Raw genomic sequence first — 17,182 nt, 5'->3', positions numbered from 1 at the left:
GAAAACATCCGTATCGCAACCGAGGCTAGTCTAGAGAAACTGTCAAATTTCCACGTCAAGATAGTTGCTGTGGATAAGTTTTTGTTATTTGCATACAAAATCTGAATTATAAAATGGTTTAGTATTTTACTTGTGCAAATTGTTTTTCTACAATGGTTGGGAGGTGTGTATATTTATAATTTTATTTCTCATAGGCTAGAAAACAAAAGTGCTGCTGGTAGTTACCACCAGCAATGTTTATTATGTAGAACATAACCAGTTGTCAGGCCTAAGGCTAAAGATCGAAGGCTGAAAAAACTGAAAAATTATGTTAACCGTACTTTTTAGGCAACAAATATTTTTTGTTTTATTTGAGCTCAGTCAAAAGAAAGTAGAGTCACTAGATCCTACATGTATATCAACCACTTTAGATATGACGTGAATCTACATATAAGCTCCGTCACAGTATTATTACTTATGTCAGCTTCCTCGTAGTCTTTCAAATACCTATTTTATAATATCTATCTAATAATTCTGTGGATTAACCTGCCATTAACCATTACTTACAAAAGTTGTTGAATTAAGGAGAAGTGAAATTGTTGGCTCAGTATTTTAGCAGCGTAACCAAGAAGAGCTATTTGGGTAGTTAGTAGCTGTTTGCTGCAATGGTATGTTCTCCCTCAGTATTATAGTGATATGGAAATTATTTTGGCACAATGTTACCCCTAGTAAAGTGACAAAACCCATTATAAGGATTGTCAATTAAAATTGAGTTCTGAAGTGCAACCCAAGAACTGACTCTGAAACCAGGGTGGAATCCATGTGAAGCTCACGCCGGACATATGCCAATAAACAATAGAAATACAATGGGAAATCGTTAGTCAACGCCAGATATATCTGGTGTAAGCTACATGGATTCCACACTGGCTCTGGAATAATTATTCAAAGGTGCTTTATAGACCATCTCAGAGTTTGCAACGCCATGACACAAGTGGGACAAAATCTGCAATAAATACAATAGTGGTCTTTATCATCAAGATATGGAAATGCTTGTATGGCTCAAACAAGGTCCACTGTTAATCAAAAAAATTCATATTTTTTTTTTTATTCTAGAGAAGTTTCAGAACCAAAAAGATAAAAGAACGGTCTCTATCCACCATGAATTTTTTCTGGTTTACTCCACCTGATCGATTTGAACTAGCAATAAAACAATAGAATTCCATCATGTTTGACATTGCTAACTCAGAGATGGTCTATTTTTGTGATCAGTAATCAATTGAGCAATACAGGAGGAGAAAAGTAATGTCTTGTCATTCATGTCACAGATTCACGTCTTGAAAAAATCCTTCAAAACAACAAAATACTTGACTGTTTAATAAAAAGAAAATAACTTTAGGAAGCACAGAAATACCAATAAATGCCTTATATATCTGCCCAAAATGATCTGCTTTGAGCCAGACAATTGAATATTTATTGCATTAATTGTTACAGTTTACAGCACATTATCAAATTACTTTTTAAGAATTTTTTACTTGCCAAAACAACAAAGGAAAATTTGTGTGCCAGTTTGTAGAATATTACCAGATACATGCAAAGGCTTGGTCTAGCACTGCAAAACTTGAAATTCATGCCAAATTTTCAGTTGCTCTTTACTTAAAATAATTGGCAAAATGAGGTTTGGTCAATTTAGAACCTCATTGAACTGACTATGTGCTTGCAAGATATCATCCTAAGTGCCATACTCAGCAGACAAACCAGTAAGTTTATGATTAGTGATGTTTATTCTCCAGACATTTGGCTTAAAAGAATTAGGATATGTTTCCAGCAATATTCATATGGGCAACAACTGTAACAAAAAGGAATACATTACCTTAACGTATATCAGATCATTGTCAGATTTAGCCAAAAACATGATTAATTTTAAGTTTGCTAGACCCCTGTACCTGAATGCATGGACCTGCTTGATGTGACTGCAAAGGATGTCAGACCCAGTTTCCAATGAGCTTGTTGGCCTGTGTAATCTATTTGCCCAAAAAACATTTTTTCTCTGAACCTTTTTACCCAGAATGGTAGTTGTTAGTTTGCTGTTCAGACATAACATGTCTCAGTAAAAAGAAATATCTAAACCTGAAGATTTTCAATGTTATTTTTTATTTAGAGTTTCACTGAATCCAAAGGTTGAACTATGTTGTCAGAATGTATTTATCATATTCAAAAACTCAACACAGCCAAATTCTACGCAGTGGAAGAGAACAAAAAAGATTATGAGAAAGATGGTTTTCCCAAGTGTTGTCATCCTTGTTGTTGTACTTATTTTATTTGTTCTATGGATTACAAGCAGAGACCCCAACAAAGATGTTATTCATCGTTATGAAAAATCAATTAACATGCATACAGACAAAACAGCATTTCACTATGGGATAGTTATTGACTGTGGTAGCAGTGGATCAAGAGTATTCATCTACTACTGGCCACCACATAGTGGCAATCCTCATGAACTTCTTAAATTGCATCAAATGATGGATCATGACAATCATCCAGTCAGAATGAAAATCAAACCAGGTGATAACACGCTTACTTTCTATTCTGTGACTGGTACCTATCATATCAGCCAGTTGGTCTGAATTGTTGTCTCAAAATTGGTATAACTAGCTTTTATATTGCAATAAAACATGCTAGATAACAAGCATCTAGGTCTACTTGAGAACATGTCATTTGGGAGAAACCAAGGAAGTTGCATCTTTTTTTAAAATCAGGTAGACCTGGGTAAAATTCTTATCGGACAGGTGGTATTTCTTATTTAGGCATGGTGGATGACTAACAAATTGAATTTAAGTGGGATCCATGACATTCAAGTTAATTTCAAAGTATTGTAGTCGTTTTTTTCCCTATCCAAGTCATACAAGTGGCTGTGTGTCTCTGTCTTGCCTTCAGTCTTCCTTTTTTTTAACAAGACATCCATTCTGCAGTCTATGACCAGCTTTCATTCTCATCACATTCTCGCCATTGCTTTTGCATCTGCTCTACTCCATGTATGACAATATGCTATGGTCTTCATTCGTACTTTAGCATTCCCAACATCACTCTCTCAATGCTTTGTTGTGTGACTGCTACTTGTGCCACTGTGAGAGCCCTAACATACATTCCTAATGTCACCACAGGAGTTACAATACCTTCCATTTCCCTTCATTTCAAACAGAGCTTTATAGACAAATTCCTTAGAAGTCTGCACTACCATCTAAATATCTACAATTCCTTGAAAGTTCTTCCCTCTATCTCCTTGCTAACATTGTTATATTCCTTTACTTATGTAGAATTTCGTTTTTCTGCTGAATTCCTTTACAAACTGACAGCTTTGCTTTCTGGCTACAGACAATTTTTTTCTTTCGTTCCTGTATTTGCTTATCATCCCTCTTCCTTCTTTTTCAAACTGCAACATACAAAGTGTTCTTTCAGTTTCAACAAACCATATATTGTCATTTGCAAATCTTTAGTTGGCCTATTTTTCTCCATTTATATTGATCCTATTGCTTCCTAGACCTGCTCTTCCATAAAATGTTTTAGAAGGCGAATATAAATAAGAATGGCGAGAGTGTGTCACCTTGTACCACACCACTCTCTCAGAACTAATGAGTTTGCTTCTTAGATCAATTTTAAATCTAGTCATCCCACCATCATAAACATTTCTTAGGTTGTTGACATCTGAATGTAGCTTTTGATTTCTTTAATAACTGCATCATTTCTTGTGAGAATTTTCTATATTCCTCCCCCTTTTAGTGACCTTATTTAATGTTATGTTTATGAATAGCCTTCAAGTAACTTTTTCTGTACTTTTCTTGCTCATGAGGTGGAAGTTCACCCACTCTTTTTTGACTGTTTCTTCAATACTCATGTCTAAAGTTTGAGCATTTAACTCCATAGGTTATTGGTCCGAATTAAGGCGTTTTTGTCTTCTCTCGTGTGTCAGAATAAATAAGTAATTTCTTTGTCCTTCTCTATGTTAAATGATTCTTTGAACTTGTTTGCTACACATTCACCTCCAGCTTTTAATGATTTTATATCTACCCTAACCTCCTTTTGGTTTTCAGTTACCTCAAAGTGACTTCCACATTACTTTTTAAAAGCTGGTGGCTCATTTTCTGAATCGAAAATTTTATAAAATATTTTCAACGCTCAACTTTGTCTCACAGTAAATCTGTCTCCTTGACCATTCATTGGATAAAAGTAAATGTAGATGAGGTTCTTTGGAAGCTAAGTACTCAATATCAAGGATTTTTTTACTGTAAAGAATTTTTTAAACACATTTTTGTAATCTCCACGTAAAACAGGCTGTGTACTAAGAGAGTTCCAAATCTTAAGTATGATACCATTACAAATTGACCTAGTGAGATCCTTTTTGAAACAGTGCCTCAAACTGACAAAAAAACTTTATGCTGTTTCTCGAACGCTGGTCCTATCACACATGTTTTAGGTCAGGGATGTCAGTTACTGAAATTTCATTACCTCCTACAGGAGGATATGGAAAACAAGCTTCTATACTGAAATTTAACTAAAACAATTTCGCCTGTAATTGCAAAGTACAGTAGGGGCTGTGCATAGACCTTGAAGCGGTTCACAGATCAAAATTATGTTTCCTTTATAGTAAAATAATTTTGATCTATTCTAAAGGCACGATTTACCACGCCCAATTGAGCCCCACCTTCTATCAGAATTCTACATAACTTACGTCACAATGCTCTTGGTCTTGTTGTTATCTTATACGTTCGTATTTTGATAAGATGATCGCGCAATACATTTTAACAGCTGTGCAACTTTTAATTTCTTGCTCTTATCTTAAATAGCAGATCTAGCAGTCGGTTATCTTGGGTCGAGTTATTTAATCTAAAGCAAAGCAATATTTACTAAAATATGCATGATTTCAGTTCTTTTTGTAGAAAACTGCGATATGATTGAGAATTTCTTCTATATTGCAGGTATTTCTTCCCTGGCTAATAGACCTTGGAATGCAACCGATTACCTTAGGCCACTATTAGACTATGCAGCGTCACATGTACCCAAAACAAGACACAGGGAGACACCGCTTTTTATTCTGGCAACTGCCGGCATGAGACTTCTGACTAAGGTGAACCAAAATGCAATTCTTGAAGACCTAAGGGTGAATATACCGAAAAGATATAGCTTTCATTTATCGCCTTCGCAGGTCGAAGTTATCTCTGGCAAACAAGAAGGTAACATTTCCTTCTTAAAAATTTTATGATGTTCTTAAGATCACAGCTTTAGATTCATTTCTGTGGCTAAAATCTGGCATTTTGTGATTAAAAATTTATTCGCCAGTCCCACTAGATATAGCAGATGGATATTTGGTACCTGCATTTTGAGATATCAATATTAATCAATTTTACAAACGAAAACATAATTCACAGTAAGGCAGGAAGTTTTAAAATGCATCGCAGGATGCACTCCTTTTATAAAAACAAGGAAATTGAGATTCAGTCTGTCTGTTCCTAATTTTTCCAAAACTTCGAGGCTGGGTTTTTCTTAGTTTTTTCTTGATTTTTTCGTGTAAGTTGAAGTCATATATTATACTGCAGAATAAGATGTGATGTATATAAGGAATGTGTAATATTTTAATAATATTGCCAAAAGGTATACCCTGCCGTGACAAAAATACCCCTAACAAAAATGTTGGTATAACGCTCTTTCATTTGTAAGTTCCTCAGGCTCGAATTTTTTTACTTTGTTCGTAATTTTTGAAAAAATTTGGCCCATGTTCTTACAAAGTTGTTGCTATGGAAGAACAGTATAGTGTTTCGAGGTACTAACAAATCTAGGCATTCTTTTCTACCATTCTAAACTTTGTTTTTCTAGTCATTGATTTGTGAATAAAATGTTATATCTCTCACTGATTTGTAACCTGCCGAGTGCATTCGTTCGAAATTTTAGTAGTTAGAAATGCTGCTCAAATCAAATGCCAAAATTACTCCTTTGATAGTGATTTGATAGTTTGTATCGATGCCACGTGAGCACCTTATTTTGTGACTAGGATTCGAGAATAACATGTTTTCTTGGACAACCAATCATTTGTTCACCTGTGTTAATCATTAGAGTTTGCTTGCGTTAATGCTTTTTATCAAAACTCAGGACAATGGCCAACGTTGGTGTGGAATGTTTTGGCTGTGCCTTTAATCGTCAAAATAAAAATTCTGATTCATAGGACTTTGAAACATGTGATTTGAAAACATGTGTAGCTTTTGGAGAATAATTTGTGTGTATATTTTTGTGTATTTGTGTATATATATTTTTGTGAATGCATCATCTGCAATACAAGTCGGTTTGAATAAGGTCGTTTCAATTAAAAATATACACCACGTAACCATTTTATTTTATTTTTTTTTCTGTAACGTATTTTTTATTTTATTTCCTATTCTTATATTTATGTATATATATATATATATGTCAATGCCCTTGGGGTGACACAGTCTTTTGCTCCCCGGGGGTTTTCGTCCCAGTAGTATTGTAAAGTAGTTCCTGTTAGTAGCGTAGACAGTACTATGTATTGTTACTTTTCATTGGATTATATAAAAAAGATTGTGTCGGTGCTTTATCTGCCTATGAAAATAGAATGCTGAGACAACGTAGAAGCAGGGAAAGCAAAACACTTTTTAACAGGATACGAACACTTACAAAATTATCCAGCGTTAAATCTTATCGCAAGGATATATCCTTCCCAATTTTATTTATTGCCATGGCTCTTATCTTTTGAGATCGATATAATGAAAGAAGATTTAAACCAGATGCAGATGCCTGCTATCTGATTATGCGATAAGAAGCTTTTTAGATGCTTGCGTGTTTTGTCAACATCGATTTGTTTCAACAATTTTGTTATCATATTTTTAGTATAAATTTTGTGAACTGATGTCAAAATGTATGTTAATCTACCATTTGGCAACCTCTCCACAAAACGACGGGATGGGAATGGTTCTGAGGATCAAGTTTTTGCTCGTCTTATCTCGTCAGATGACTGCCAAATCTAACACCATGTTAAGTTAATAATGACATTATTTCATTATTTTTTTACAACCATTAAAAATTTGATTCTTTGACTTTTTCATTTTAGGCATCTACCTCTGGATAGCCATCAATTACATTCTTGGTCGCTTTGACCACTCTCGTGATCTCCACTCCACGCCCGCCAGCACAGTGGCACCAATTCACAGAAAAAGGACTGTCGGATGCATAGAAATGGGTGGTGCATCCATGCAAATTGCTTATGAGGTCGCTCAAAATGTAAGATTGTCCTCTCGATTTTCAACTTCCTGACATAGGGTTGCACCTAGATGAACATTAAAATCCTTCCTCTCAAAAACAAGTCGTTTTCGGGGTTTTGTAACACCTATTACTTGTTTAGGACCGTGCGAACACCACATTTTCTAGACTTTCTATCTTACCCTATTTCCATTCGCAACATATTGTTGCCAAAGAAAATCATTTTTGTAAGGAGCTGTAGTCATTTGCTTTGACCTTAATCATTTTACCCTGCAAATTATCGCTCGATATCCCAACAGATAAAATCATCTTTTAATTCCCAGCAAGTCTCAATGCCACTTTATATCTTTCTATAGTACTTTCTTAATAGAATTTCCTTCTAAGCTCGTACTGGCATGCCCAAGAAAAAGATATTCATTCGTATTAACCTTAAAATCTAAAGTGCTGAATTTTTGTTGCAAAGTGAATGAGCACACTCAAACCTTTTTATTGATTGTTTTTTAACGCATTTCATTCAACCGAAAAACAAATTATTTAGCAACATTAACTTGTAAGAGTCTTTCATAACAGCAGTACTAGTCTGTTTGCATTTTGTAAATTCTTTATTAGTTAGTAATCTATCATAACTGCAAATTGTCTATACCTGATATTTACGTGTCATAGGTCTCTCTTCCACAAGATCTCAGTGTCGATATCAATCTTGGATGCGATTCTCACAACACCATTCATCGATACAAAGTATACGTGACGACTTTCCTCGGTGTCGGTACAGTTGTTGCACGACAGAAGTATTTGGAAATTTTGCTAAAAAGAAATTCACACTCACTGAAGTAAGTAGTGTTGAAGTTCAGTGTATTTGAGGTTCCCAATTATTATAGATCCTGTAACCATAAACTGAATCTTATTCAGGAAAATAGTATCAGAAAGTCATCAAATAAAGACCAAAAAATCTTCACAAAGAACCCCATTATCTAAACCTGATTGCTGCTTATCATATGTTTTTTTCTTTGATGTCTTTTTATCAAGCAAGGATATTTCCTTAATAACAAACACATATTGAGGTTAAAACAAGCTATCAAACAAATTACTTGTGTCATCTAATGCATAAGCTTTTTAACGTTTTTTTCCTCTAGCAAAGGCTCCCGCATTGTTGATCCTTGCCTCCCAAAAGACTTCACTGACGAAGGGGCCTATAAACATCGACGGTACAACTTAAAAGGAACAGGTCGATTTCGCGAGTGCCAGCGTGACCTTCTCCAATTACTTAATACGACTGCAACTTGTAAAAGGAAACCTTGTTCATTAAATGGCAAGCACCAGCCTTCAATTGATTTTAAAAATTCAGAGTTTTATGGATTCGCAGAATTTTGGTATTCAACCCAAGATGTGCTGCGAATGGGGGCTTCCTATGAAGGTGATAAGATGGATCAGATGGCTGTGGTATGTGCATAAAAATGCATTTTTATTTTGGTGAAATTTTTCTGTAGTGTTTATCAGTGATGGAAAAAAATTTTCTTTTTAGTGTTTATCAATTTTTAGCATATCATTTCCAAAGAGCTGACAGCTACTTAAGCCTTCTTATCCCAGTTCATTAAGAGTTTTTGCAGTTTCTCTAAATTCCTACTATTTGGTTGTTCAGAAATCAATTAAGTAATTCATCAAGGTTATACCAACATTTTCTCCTTCATTAACGTTTACTCTGTTTCTGCAAATGTTTGTATCTAATCCAAGTTTCATCATTGCTTCTGAACTTTTTATAAACCGGTAACAAAAGGAAGCTAGCCCATAAATGGAAGTTGGGATGGTTTTACAATTAAAAGATCAACTCCTTTTTATACATCGCAGAAAAAGGCTTTTGCAGATAGCGGTCAAACCTCCTTTTTCGTTATATTGCTACTACAACTACAAAATCTGGCCTTAAATTAACCCTGTGCGGTTTCACATACTTTGTTCACTTAAATGTAATCCTGTTTATGTGACTTTGTCGCAATATTACTGTTTCTTGTGATCTCCACATCTTACTAGTGACATAGGTATACGATTGAATAGTGTTTTGAGAAATTGAAATTTTCAAAATGATGGGGATGAATACATAAACATAGTGCAAAGAAAATTGATCAAAGATCCTCTGATCAAATAGTTAAATGGTTTCGAATGTTGGAACGTGGATGATTCTCAAAACATATTGTCGATTCCGTGATTGACCAGGCTGGAATTCGGCGCTATCAAGTAGATGTTGAAGAACAAGAGAAAGATTATTAGCAGTCGCAATGTTTGTGAATGCAGCCTGTTTTACCATTAAGAGCTTCAACAGACCAATGTATTCATTTCTAGCTTTCAAATGTAAAGATTCTGTGATTTGATTGTATCATAGATTCTTTCGATAACATATCTACATGAAAACTAATTTAGTACAATCTGGATCAATTGACAACTTGCAGTGACCATCTATGCTTGTGATCTTCTTTCACGGGCTGTTTTATTATGATTTTGTGATATTGAAAAATATTATTATCATATTGAAAAACTTTTCTCAGTAAATAATCGGTTCCTTAGCAGATCCCATCTTGGTTTTTGTACGAGTCTTTTCTTGTTTTAGGATTTTTGCTCCCGTACATGGGCAATAAATAAAAAATATTACGATCTTGGGTTGTTTCCAAAAGCTGACAGTAACAGACTTCGGTGAGTGACTTTTGATCATGTAATAATTGGTAATCTATAGGAAAGTTATGTTGCAAAGTGAGTTATGTTTCACCTATTATGATATCATCTTTTGCTGAGATAATTTCTATTTTAGTTTCCTTATTTTGAAAATGCACAATTTCCCTTGATTTTGGAGATTTCGTTTCGATTTTAAGATCTCAGTGTTTTAAATCTGCGTGGATGACGACCGTGTTGCATTATGGACTGAAATTTCCGCGAGGTTATCGAGGACTAACATCGGCATTGATGGTTAATGGAAAAGAAATTCAGTGGACACTTGGAGCAATGTTGTATAGGACGCGATTCATGCCGCTCAGGTTAGCTATTCAGAGACAACTGTATGCGTTTCTATGGTCACTTTTGTCTTTGTGTGCATGGCAACATGTAGTGATTAGTAACCAGATTGTATTGTCATAGTAACATTTCTACAATTCTGGAAACAAATTGTGTTTGCGTTTTTGCTTGTATTCTTTGAGGTGGGCCCACGCTTTCACAAGCGGACTTCGAAACTCAAGTGACAAACATATCCAAGCTAGATTAACTGGTTTTTTTATACTGTAGTTACCTTCTATCCCGTTGGCATGTGTTATGTTATTATTATCTTTATAAACATATGATCGATCCCTTAAAATTTATCTCTGCTTTCTATTTATGTTTCCTCAGGGACATACAACAGCAACATACAAACTCATACAGGACAATGGATGCGTTTGGTTTATGGCTGACATTCGACCACAGAATGTTTTCAGCAATTCTGTTCTTGTGTTGTTTCGTAGTATGCACAGCTGTTTTTATTTATTGTAGAAAAATTAGAAAAACGACTTTTTATACGAGTAGCAAACAATACACAAGCGAAGCTATTGTGAATTACCCTCAAGATATCCGTGTCAAAGTGTAGATTTTAATAGAATTCTTGGTATTTATTATTATCTTCAAAAGTGTCTTTTCATTCGAGATTTTTCTGGTTATTCTGAGATTTCTCGTATCATTGGTTGAAGTGATAGAAAGGGATTTGAGAGAAAGAAGGGACAGTCAGGATCTGATCAAAGAATGTAAAACGGACGTTAAATTGAGTATCTCATATTTCAAAGCAAGAAGCTCATATTTCTTTCAACAAGACGCCTATTGCTGACAATGATTTTTCTTTTCCAGTCATTGTCAACACACTAACTTACACTGAAAATTTGTTTTGCTTCAGACAAATACAAAAATAAAACCAACTGTTTTGCTACAGACTCGTTTAATGCTAAAAAGGAAACAGTTACTTTACAAGTAAATTTCAAATACACAATACACTGGAGGCAACCTTTAGTTGTATATACACAATTTGCAAATTCACCCTTTCAGATTCAACTGACAAATTAAAGGACAGTCTCTATTTACATATATCTTACACTATTTTACAAGATAATTTGAAGTTATTTTCTATATGCAATTCAAACCTTTCCAATAGTTACTAACTAAAACATAAAGTAACAAAATTGACATATCACATTTGAACACATCACGCTATGTGTTATGCATGCAACTTTCTGTTTATTGCAATCTAAAGTTAAGACATTAATTTACTGATAAATGAACTAATAATAAACTTTGAACATTTGCAAAAGCAATGTTATTTACCAAATTTCGATGAAAAACCATTACATCACCTACCATACAAATTACTTCTCTGATTTGAAACCAATGAGAGTATTTGTGCTACTTCAAGTCTTAGAATGCAAGCCAAAATTATTAAGTTTGAGTTGGTTAAATTGTCTTCTACTGAAAGATTTGTGTTTACTTTTCACTGAAAACTGATAATCCTGAATTGCAACATCAAATGGGAAAAAGTAATTATATTATTCTCAACTTTACAACTTGAAACTATGAAGCAAGATAATGTTAAGCCAAAACCCAGAGAACATTTTTGTGCAATTGCACTGAGATTCTCAATGTAGTCAATAGTTAAAAACTAAATTTGATTTTCTGGTGGCTCTTCTAGTGGCCTCATCAGGGCCTTAAAAAAGATTTGCTACAACACAAGTACCTCTGTCCCAGACAGGATTTACACAGTCCAGACAACGATTGTTTCTATTTACAAATGTTTAATGTTACAAACAGTGAATAAATGAAATTTTAAAGCAAGTTAAGTGAGAGCCTCACAATAAATGTTGTTTGTTTTTCTATGAATATGTGTTAAAGACTGATATTTAAACCCTCACCTAGAAAGCTAGATGAAAATGCATTGATGTAGTTAATATTTGATGAGAATGTAATTAGATTCATTTAATTTAATGAAAAATAATATTACAAAAAAGTGTGTCACACTTCACTTTGGGGTACCAGCCATTTTAGTTGATTCATTTAATTTAAATAATGTTGAATCAACATATTCAGAAACTTTACCAGCAACTTGGTTTTCTGCAATATGGAATAAAAACTAGAATCAAATCTCTAAAATGGATATAAAATTGAATTGGGATCAACATTAAGAAAAAAAGTTGTAGGCATATGATTCATTGGAGAGATCTTTTGTGATCATAGTAGAAAATTCGTCTAATATGGAAGGTTCCACCAAGCCCAGTGGAAATGCCCAGTGGAAGTATCCTGTGGAAGTGCACTGTGGAAGTGCCCTGTGGAAGTGCCCTGTGGAAATGCCCTGTGGAAGCACCCAGTGGTAGCACCAACCACTAAGCTCTGGAGAACAAAACAAAAATTGACCATGCCCTTTTCATGCCAATTTTACCAAAAGGGGATGCAAATGTCCCCCAATGGTGACCCATTGCAAGTGCAAGAAGGCATAGCCAATGGATTTTTCAAAAAGCCCTTTTATACATCTTTTCACTGCTCTATACTTTTAATGCGATGTTTTCTCTGACCGACTATTTAAAATAATATGACCTACCATTACCCAGTACTTTTTCAATTTTTAAAAGACTTCTGTGAGTTGCTACATAAAGAGTGGGGACAGAATATGAAAGTTCAAAAAACGAGGATTAAAGCATACCAAGTGAATTATCAATCTTCCTCTCAAGGAGTAGCCAAGAATGCTTTGGAACATCTTCTTTCAGATTTCTGATTAAGAGCTCTTTCACTTCGTGTATCAAATCAGTCAAGCACTCTGAAAATACAAAACAACCTCTTTTAGAGATTCAGAGAAAGACTTTTTTAAACTATGTTATGAAACAATTAAACTTAATATTATAAGAAAGTAAATCTATATATATTCTTATTGTATTTTTGTGATTATTCATGTTAACTTAAGCTCTTGCATCCAGAAGGGTCATTTACTTTTCTATTTACAACTCTATAAATAGCCTGATGAAATAGGGGTTTCTATGGAGGATCTCATATTGGGGGCTCTTTCAAAGGGAGGGGCCCTTTCAAGTGGAGGGGCTCTTTCAAGGGGAAGGGCTCTTTCAAAGGGCGGGCTCTTTAAAGGGGAAGGGCTTTTTCAAGGGAGTTTATATGCAGAGGTCCAATTTGTGGATTGGTGGCCTTTGAATATTGATACAAGTATCCTGACTCATATCAAATCCATCAAATGGGGGAAGCAATCCTAAAATTTTGACAAATATTAATAACTTATTTAGCATTTATTTACTTCATTTGTTTTTCTTGTTGAAAAATCATATGAAATTAGTACAAAATTGAAATGATAATCCATTCATGCTATTTAGACATTAACCATGTAATATGTAACTGCAGGTTATTACAACCAAAACTGTGAATGTATCTTACTGTTCTCTTGATTCAAGCCAGAAAATTTAATCTTGTTTGCCTCATGTCCAGCTTTTTTCTTTAGACGGCATGCTCTGCAACAATGAAAATTTTAACTTTTATCAAACGCCTGCACAGCTATACTTAATTATTAGATATTCAATGTCAGTGTAAAGAAATACCTGACTTTTTGGGCTATATAGATGGTACTAAAGCCAACATGAAATCAGAATTTGGAAAAAATTGGAAGTGGAATTCCCAGGGGGGGGCACTTGGCACACAGACATATGGGGGGTCAGTCCGATATTTTTGGGTCAAATGTTTGCCAAAAGTGATATTTTTGGGTTAAATATTTGTCAGAAATGATATTTTTGGGTCCTGCAAAAATAGTAGATACAATTATGATATTTCTAGGTATCAAATTTAGAAACACTGATATTTTTGGGTATTCGTGAGATTTCCATATCCAAATCAAATGTATTGTTCATGGATCTAATTCGCTGAGGTTTATTTTACCCACTTCAAGTCACGTCGGGAGTCATGTTACCATACTCTTTGGAAGTTTTAATGCTACTTTTTGTACTCAATGTCAACTTTATATGGCACGAAATATGCTAGAGAAGTCAAACGATGTCTTACCAAGGGGCTGAAAACATAAAGGACACCTGCAGCACTGGGGCAACAGGGGCAATCGCCCCCTGCCCTCTGCCAACAGATGCAGCGGGGGCAATATGTGCCCTTCTTATTGAAGTTATTCATTATCATCATAAATTTTCAAGGAATTTTTTTTTAAATTATATACATCATGATATATGATGTGATACTAGATATTCTCAGTTTCAATTGTTGTAAATATCCAAATTGAACATTTGCTCCATGTGTGGTAATGGTAACTGCAACTATTTACGGCTTTTTTGAATTGCAGATCTTATAACTTACAGCTATGTCATACTATCTCACCCAAAATTCCAATTTGTGATATTTTTGGGTACAAGATAAAAGTAAAACTGATATTTTTGGGTCTTATTGAAAATGAGCTGATATTTTTGGGTGGCCTTTAAATTTCTTGGACCTACCCCCCCCCTCCCGTATGTCTATGTGCAGAGTGCCCCCCTGGGGTGGAATAACAGTAGCTCAGTCTGGTATTGTGTTGGGCTTTGGGCTTTCACTCTGGTAGGAGTTATGTAACTCTGTTTAACAACTTGCAAACAAAATTGCTACAAATTATAATTCTTCAAAGTGACAATTGCTTGTGTAATCTTTTTTAAATCATATCAAATCATTTTGGTATTTTTCACAAGCAATGCCAATTTCCCATCGAATCAAAAGTACAATCTGATAACAATGACGTCAGATCATCGTGTAATGTGAACGGTTACACAATTACAAGGCGACTGTCAATGCCGCTGTAATTGTATTGAAAGGGTAACCTTAAATCGCTACTGCATACTTTTTAGCTTTCAAAAAACGTTCCTTGAAAATATGCTTATGATTTGCCTCACACTCAAGCAAGATTTTCCTCCCAAAACATCGAAAAACAGAAGCTGGTCTTGCTCATGATCCGTATCTTGTAGATCAAAACAAAACAGCTCTTGCACAACTGGAATTAACAAAAACAAACCTGGAGGCAAGCTTGTTCTTCTCTCGCCGTGTCTTGTTTTTCGCATTTATGGAAGATTGATTCATTGGTCTTAGGCCATTTATTATTCTGTTTAACTTCTCTAGCTGCTTTCCAATTTCATACAACTTTTTGGGATTCGGGGTCATGTCTTCCGCTTCGCTGCGCTTCCTTTTCCGCGAACTACCGAATCGTTTGGTGGGGGTTGCCTCGTCGTCCTCTTCATCATCCTCATCGCTGCCAGAACTCATATCCTCGTCGTCAGCTATTGCACTTTCTCTATCAGAAATGTCACTTACAGATTCTGCGTCGGATGGTAATGATTTTCCCAACACTTCAGCTGATTCTTTTTCTTCACTAGAATGACTGGTTTTTTCAGTGCTGTTTTTCAGTTCCCGAGCTTCGTTTAACTCCTTACGATTGCTCTTTTCTGGACTAACCGTGCTGTTCAGAGCACCAGGTCTGTTAGCTCCATATAACAGCATCCGACGCAAATTCGTGGGGATATTTTCATTCTTCATTTGAGAAATAGGAACAACGGGTTCTTGAGCTGACAACTTTTTTGGAATAGGTCTGTTTAATTCTGATAAATATGATCGGTTAGGCCTGTTACCATTACATTCAGAAAATTGCTCTAGTTTATCGTTCTCAACTTTAGTGGCGACAAGATGCAGTCTTTTCATATCTGGGTTAATCAAAGGTGAGAGAGCCCGTATTTCATTCAGTTCTGCTAAAGTAGGCCCTGTAAGCTGTCTGTCATTCTTACAGCAGATGTCATTGATGTTAATGCATCTTTCGTATACTCCAGGGCAGTTTTCCAATGCGTATGATATGTCTCCATACTCCTGCATCCATTCCCAATCGCTGCTCGCTGTGTCACTCGCAAGCGAGCTTGAAGCTTGGCCGGGGCTCTCCACCACATAACCACAGTCCTCCACTAGTTCTTCATTATACACCGGTGAAGGCGAACCAAACAGTTCTGTATACGGTAGCTCCACTTCTAATTGAGGAAGCTACAGATAAATAAAAACAAATGTTAGCTATGATAGCTAAAAATGTTAGCTAAAATGTTTTACTAAAAGTGAAACTTGCACTCTACCGGTGGAAATAAAAAACTGCTATGTAGTGTAAAACCGATACCGTTCTCCAGCATTTAAAAGCAATAATCCGAAACAATTACCTGATGAAATTTGTGGAGTCTCGTCATAAAAATCCTTGCAAATAATATTGTAGTTCTTTTCTTCGACCTGATTAACCTTCCTCTAAAAATCTAACACGAATGTAGTTCACAAATATACGATATGTTCAACTTTCACCGCAAGTTTCTCGTTTGTTTTGGTTCCTGTGTTTACGTCAAAATGGCGGGAATTGAAATCACGAGACATGAAGTCTCCTCAACAATTGTTCCGTTTAACCAATCACAGCTGTAAGGCTGCTGTGAGTGTTCAGTGTTTATCCAATCAGAGGGGAGAATCACTGATGGATTGCATAATAGGCAAAGTTCATTACTAATGCTTACGAATCAAAACAAATCGAACCTTCTCGTGGTAACCACCAATGCGCTGACTCATTCACATGTCAACCGTCTTTGCCGGAAAGTATTGTACTTCAAAACAATACGAATGAATGGAATTCTTAACACGTGGATTCAAGTAATTTTTCGTGAAGTGCTTCGTTGGTTGTGACGTCAGAGGAGGGAATCGTTCGAGAATATTAATGTCATTATTTTCATTATTCATAGAAGAATTTGACTGAGGTTGTCGAAAATCACAATGCAGGAAGACTATTTGAATAAGTTTAGAATTCGTATGCCGGGCGGATTTTTAATTCATTTCTATTTCACATTTTAGATTTGTAGTTCAAAATATGAGAGTAGCAATTCAATCCGTAAATAGTATACTTAAAATAAAACAA

At 35.2% G+C, this 17,182-nt stretch overlaps 2 protein-coding genes across 2 annotated transcripts; one reads left to right on the top strand and one right to left on the bottom strand.

Annotated features, from left to right (window-relative positions):
- Positions 1-8: 8 nt before the first annotated feature.
- On the top strand, positions 9-12,400 carry LOC135695950 (ectonucleoside triphosphate diphosphohydrolase 4). The gene is made up of 9 exons (XM_065215180.2): positions 9-163; positions 2,138-2,541; positions 4,953-5,207; positions 7,097-7,266; positions 7,909-8,075; positions 8,379-8,685; positions 9,845-9,927; positions 10,104-10,265; positions 10,612-12,400. Exons 1-9 carry the CDS (start codon positions 153-155, stop codon positions 10,844-10,846), a joined length of 1,794 nt encoding a protein of 597 aa, XP_065071252.2. The 5' UTR covers positions 9-152; the 3' UTR covers positions 10,847-12,400.
- LOC135695951 (uncharacterized) lies at positions 11,172-16,648 on the bottom strand. The gene is made up of 5 exons (XM_065215181.2): positions 16,449-16,648; positions 15,272-16,281; positions 13,672-13,745; positions 12,938-13,051; positions 11,172-12,351 (listed from the first exon to the last, which is right to left on the bottom strand). Exons 1-5 carry the CDS (start codon positions 16,473-16,475, stop codon positions 12,260-12,262), a joined length of 1,317 nt encoding a protein of 438 aa, XP_065071253.2. The 5' UTR covers positions 16,476-16,648; the 3' UTR covers positions 11,172-12,259.
- Between the last annotated feature and the right edge of the window lie 534 nt (positions 16,649-17,182).

Source organism: Rhopilema esculentum, chromosome 14, assembly GCF_057945365.1.
Source record: "Rhopilema esculentum isolate cy_ngs chromosome 14, ASM5794536v1, whole genome shotgun sequence".
NCBI classification, from domain to species: domain Eukaryota; kingdom Metazoa; phylum Cnidaria; class Scyphozoa; order Rhizostomeae; family Rhizostomatidae; genus Rhopilema; species Rhopilema esculentum.
This window is presented reverse-complemented; position numbering and strand designations above follow the sequence as displayed.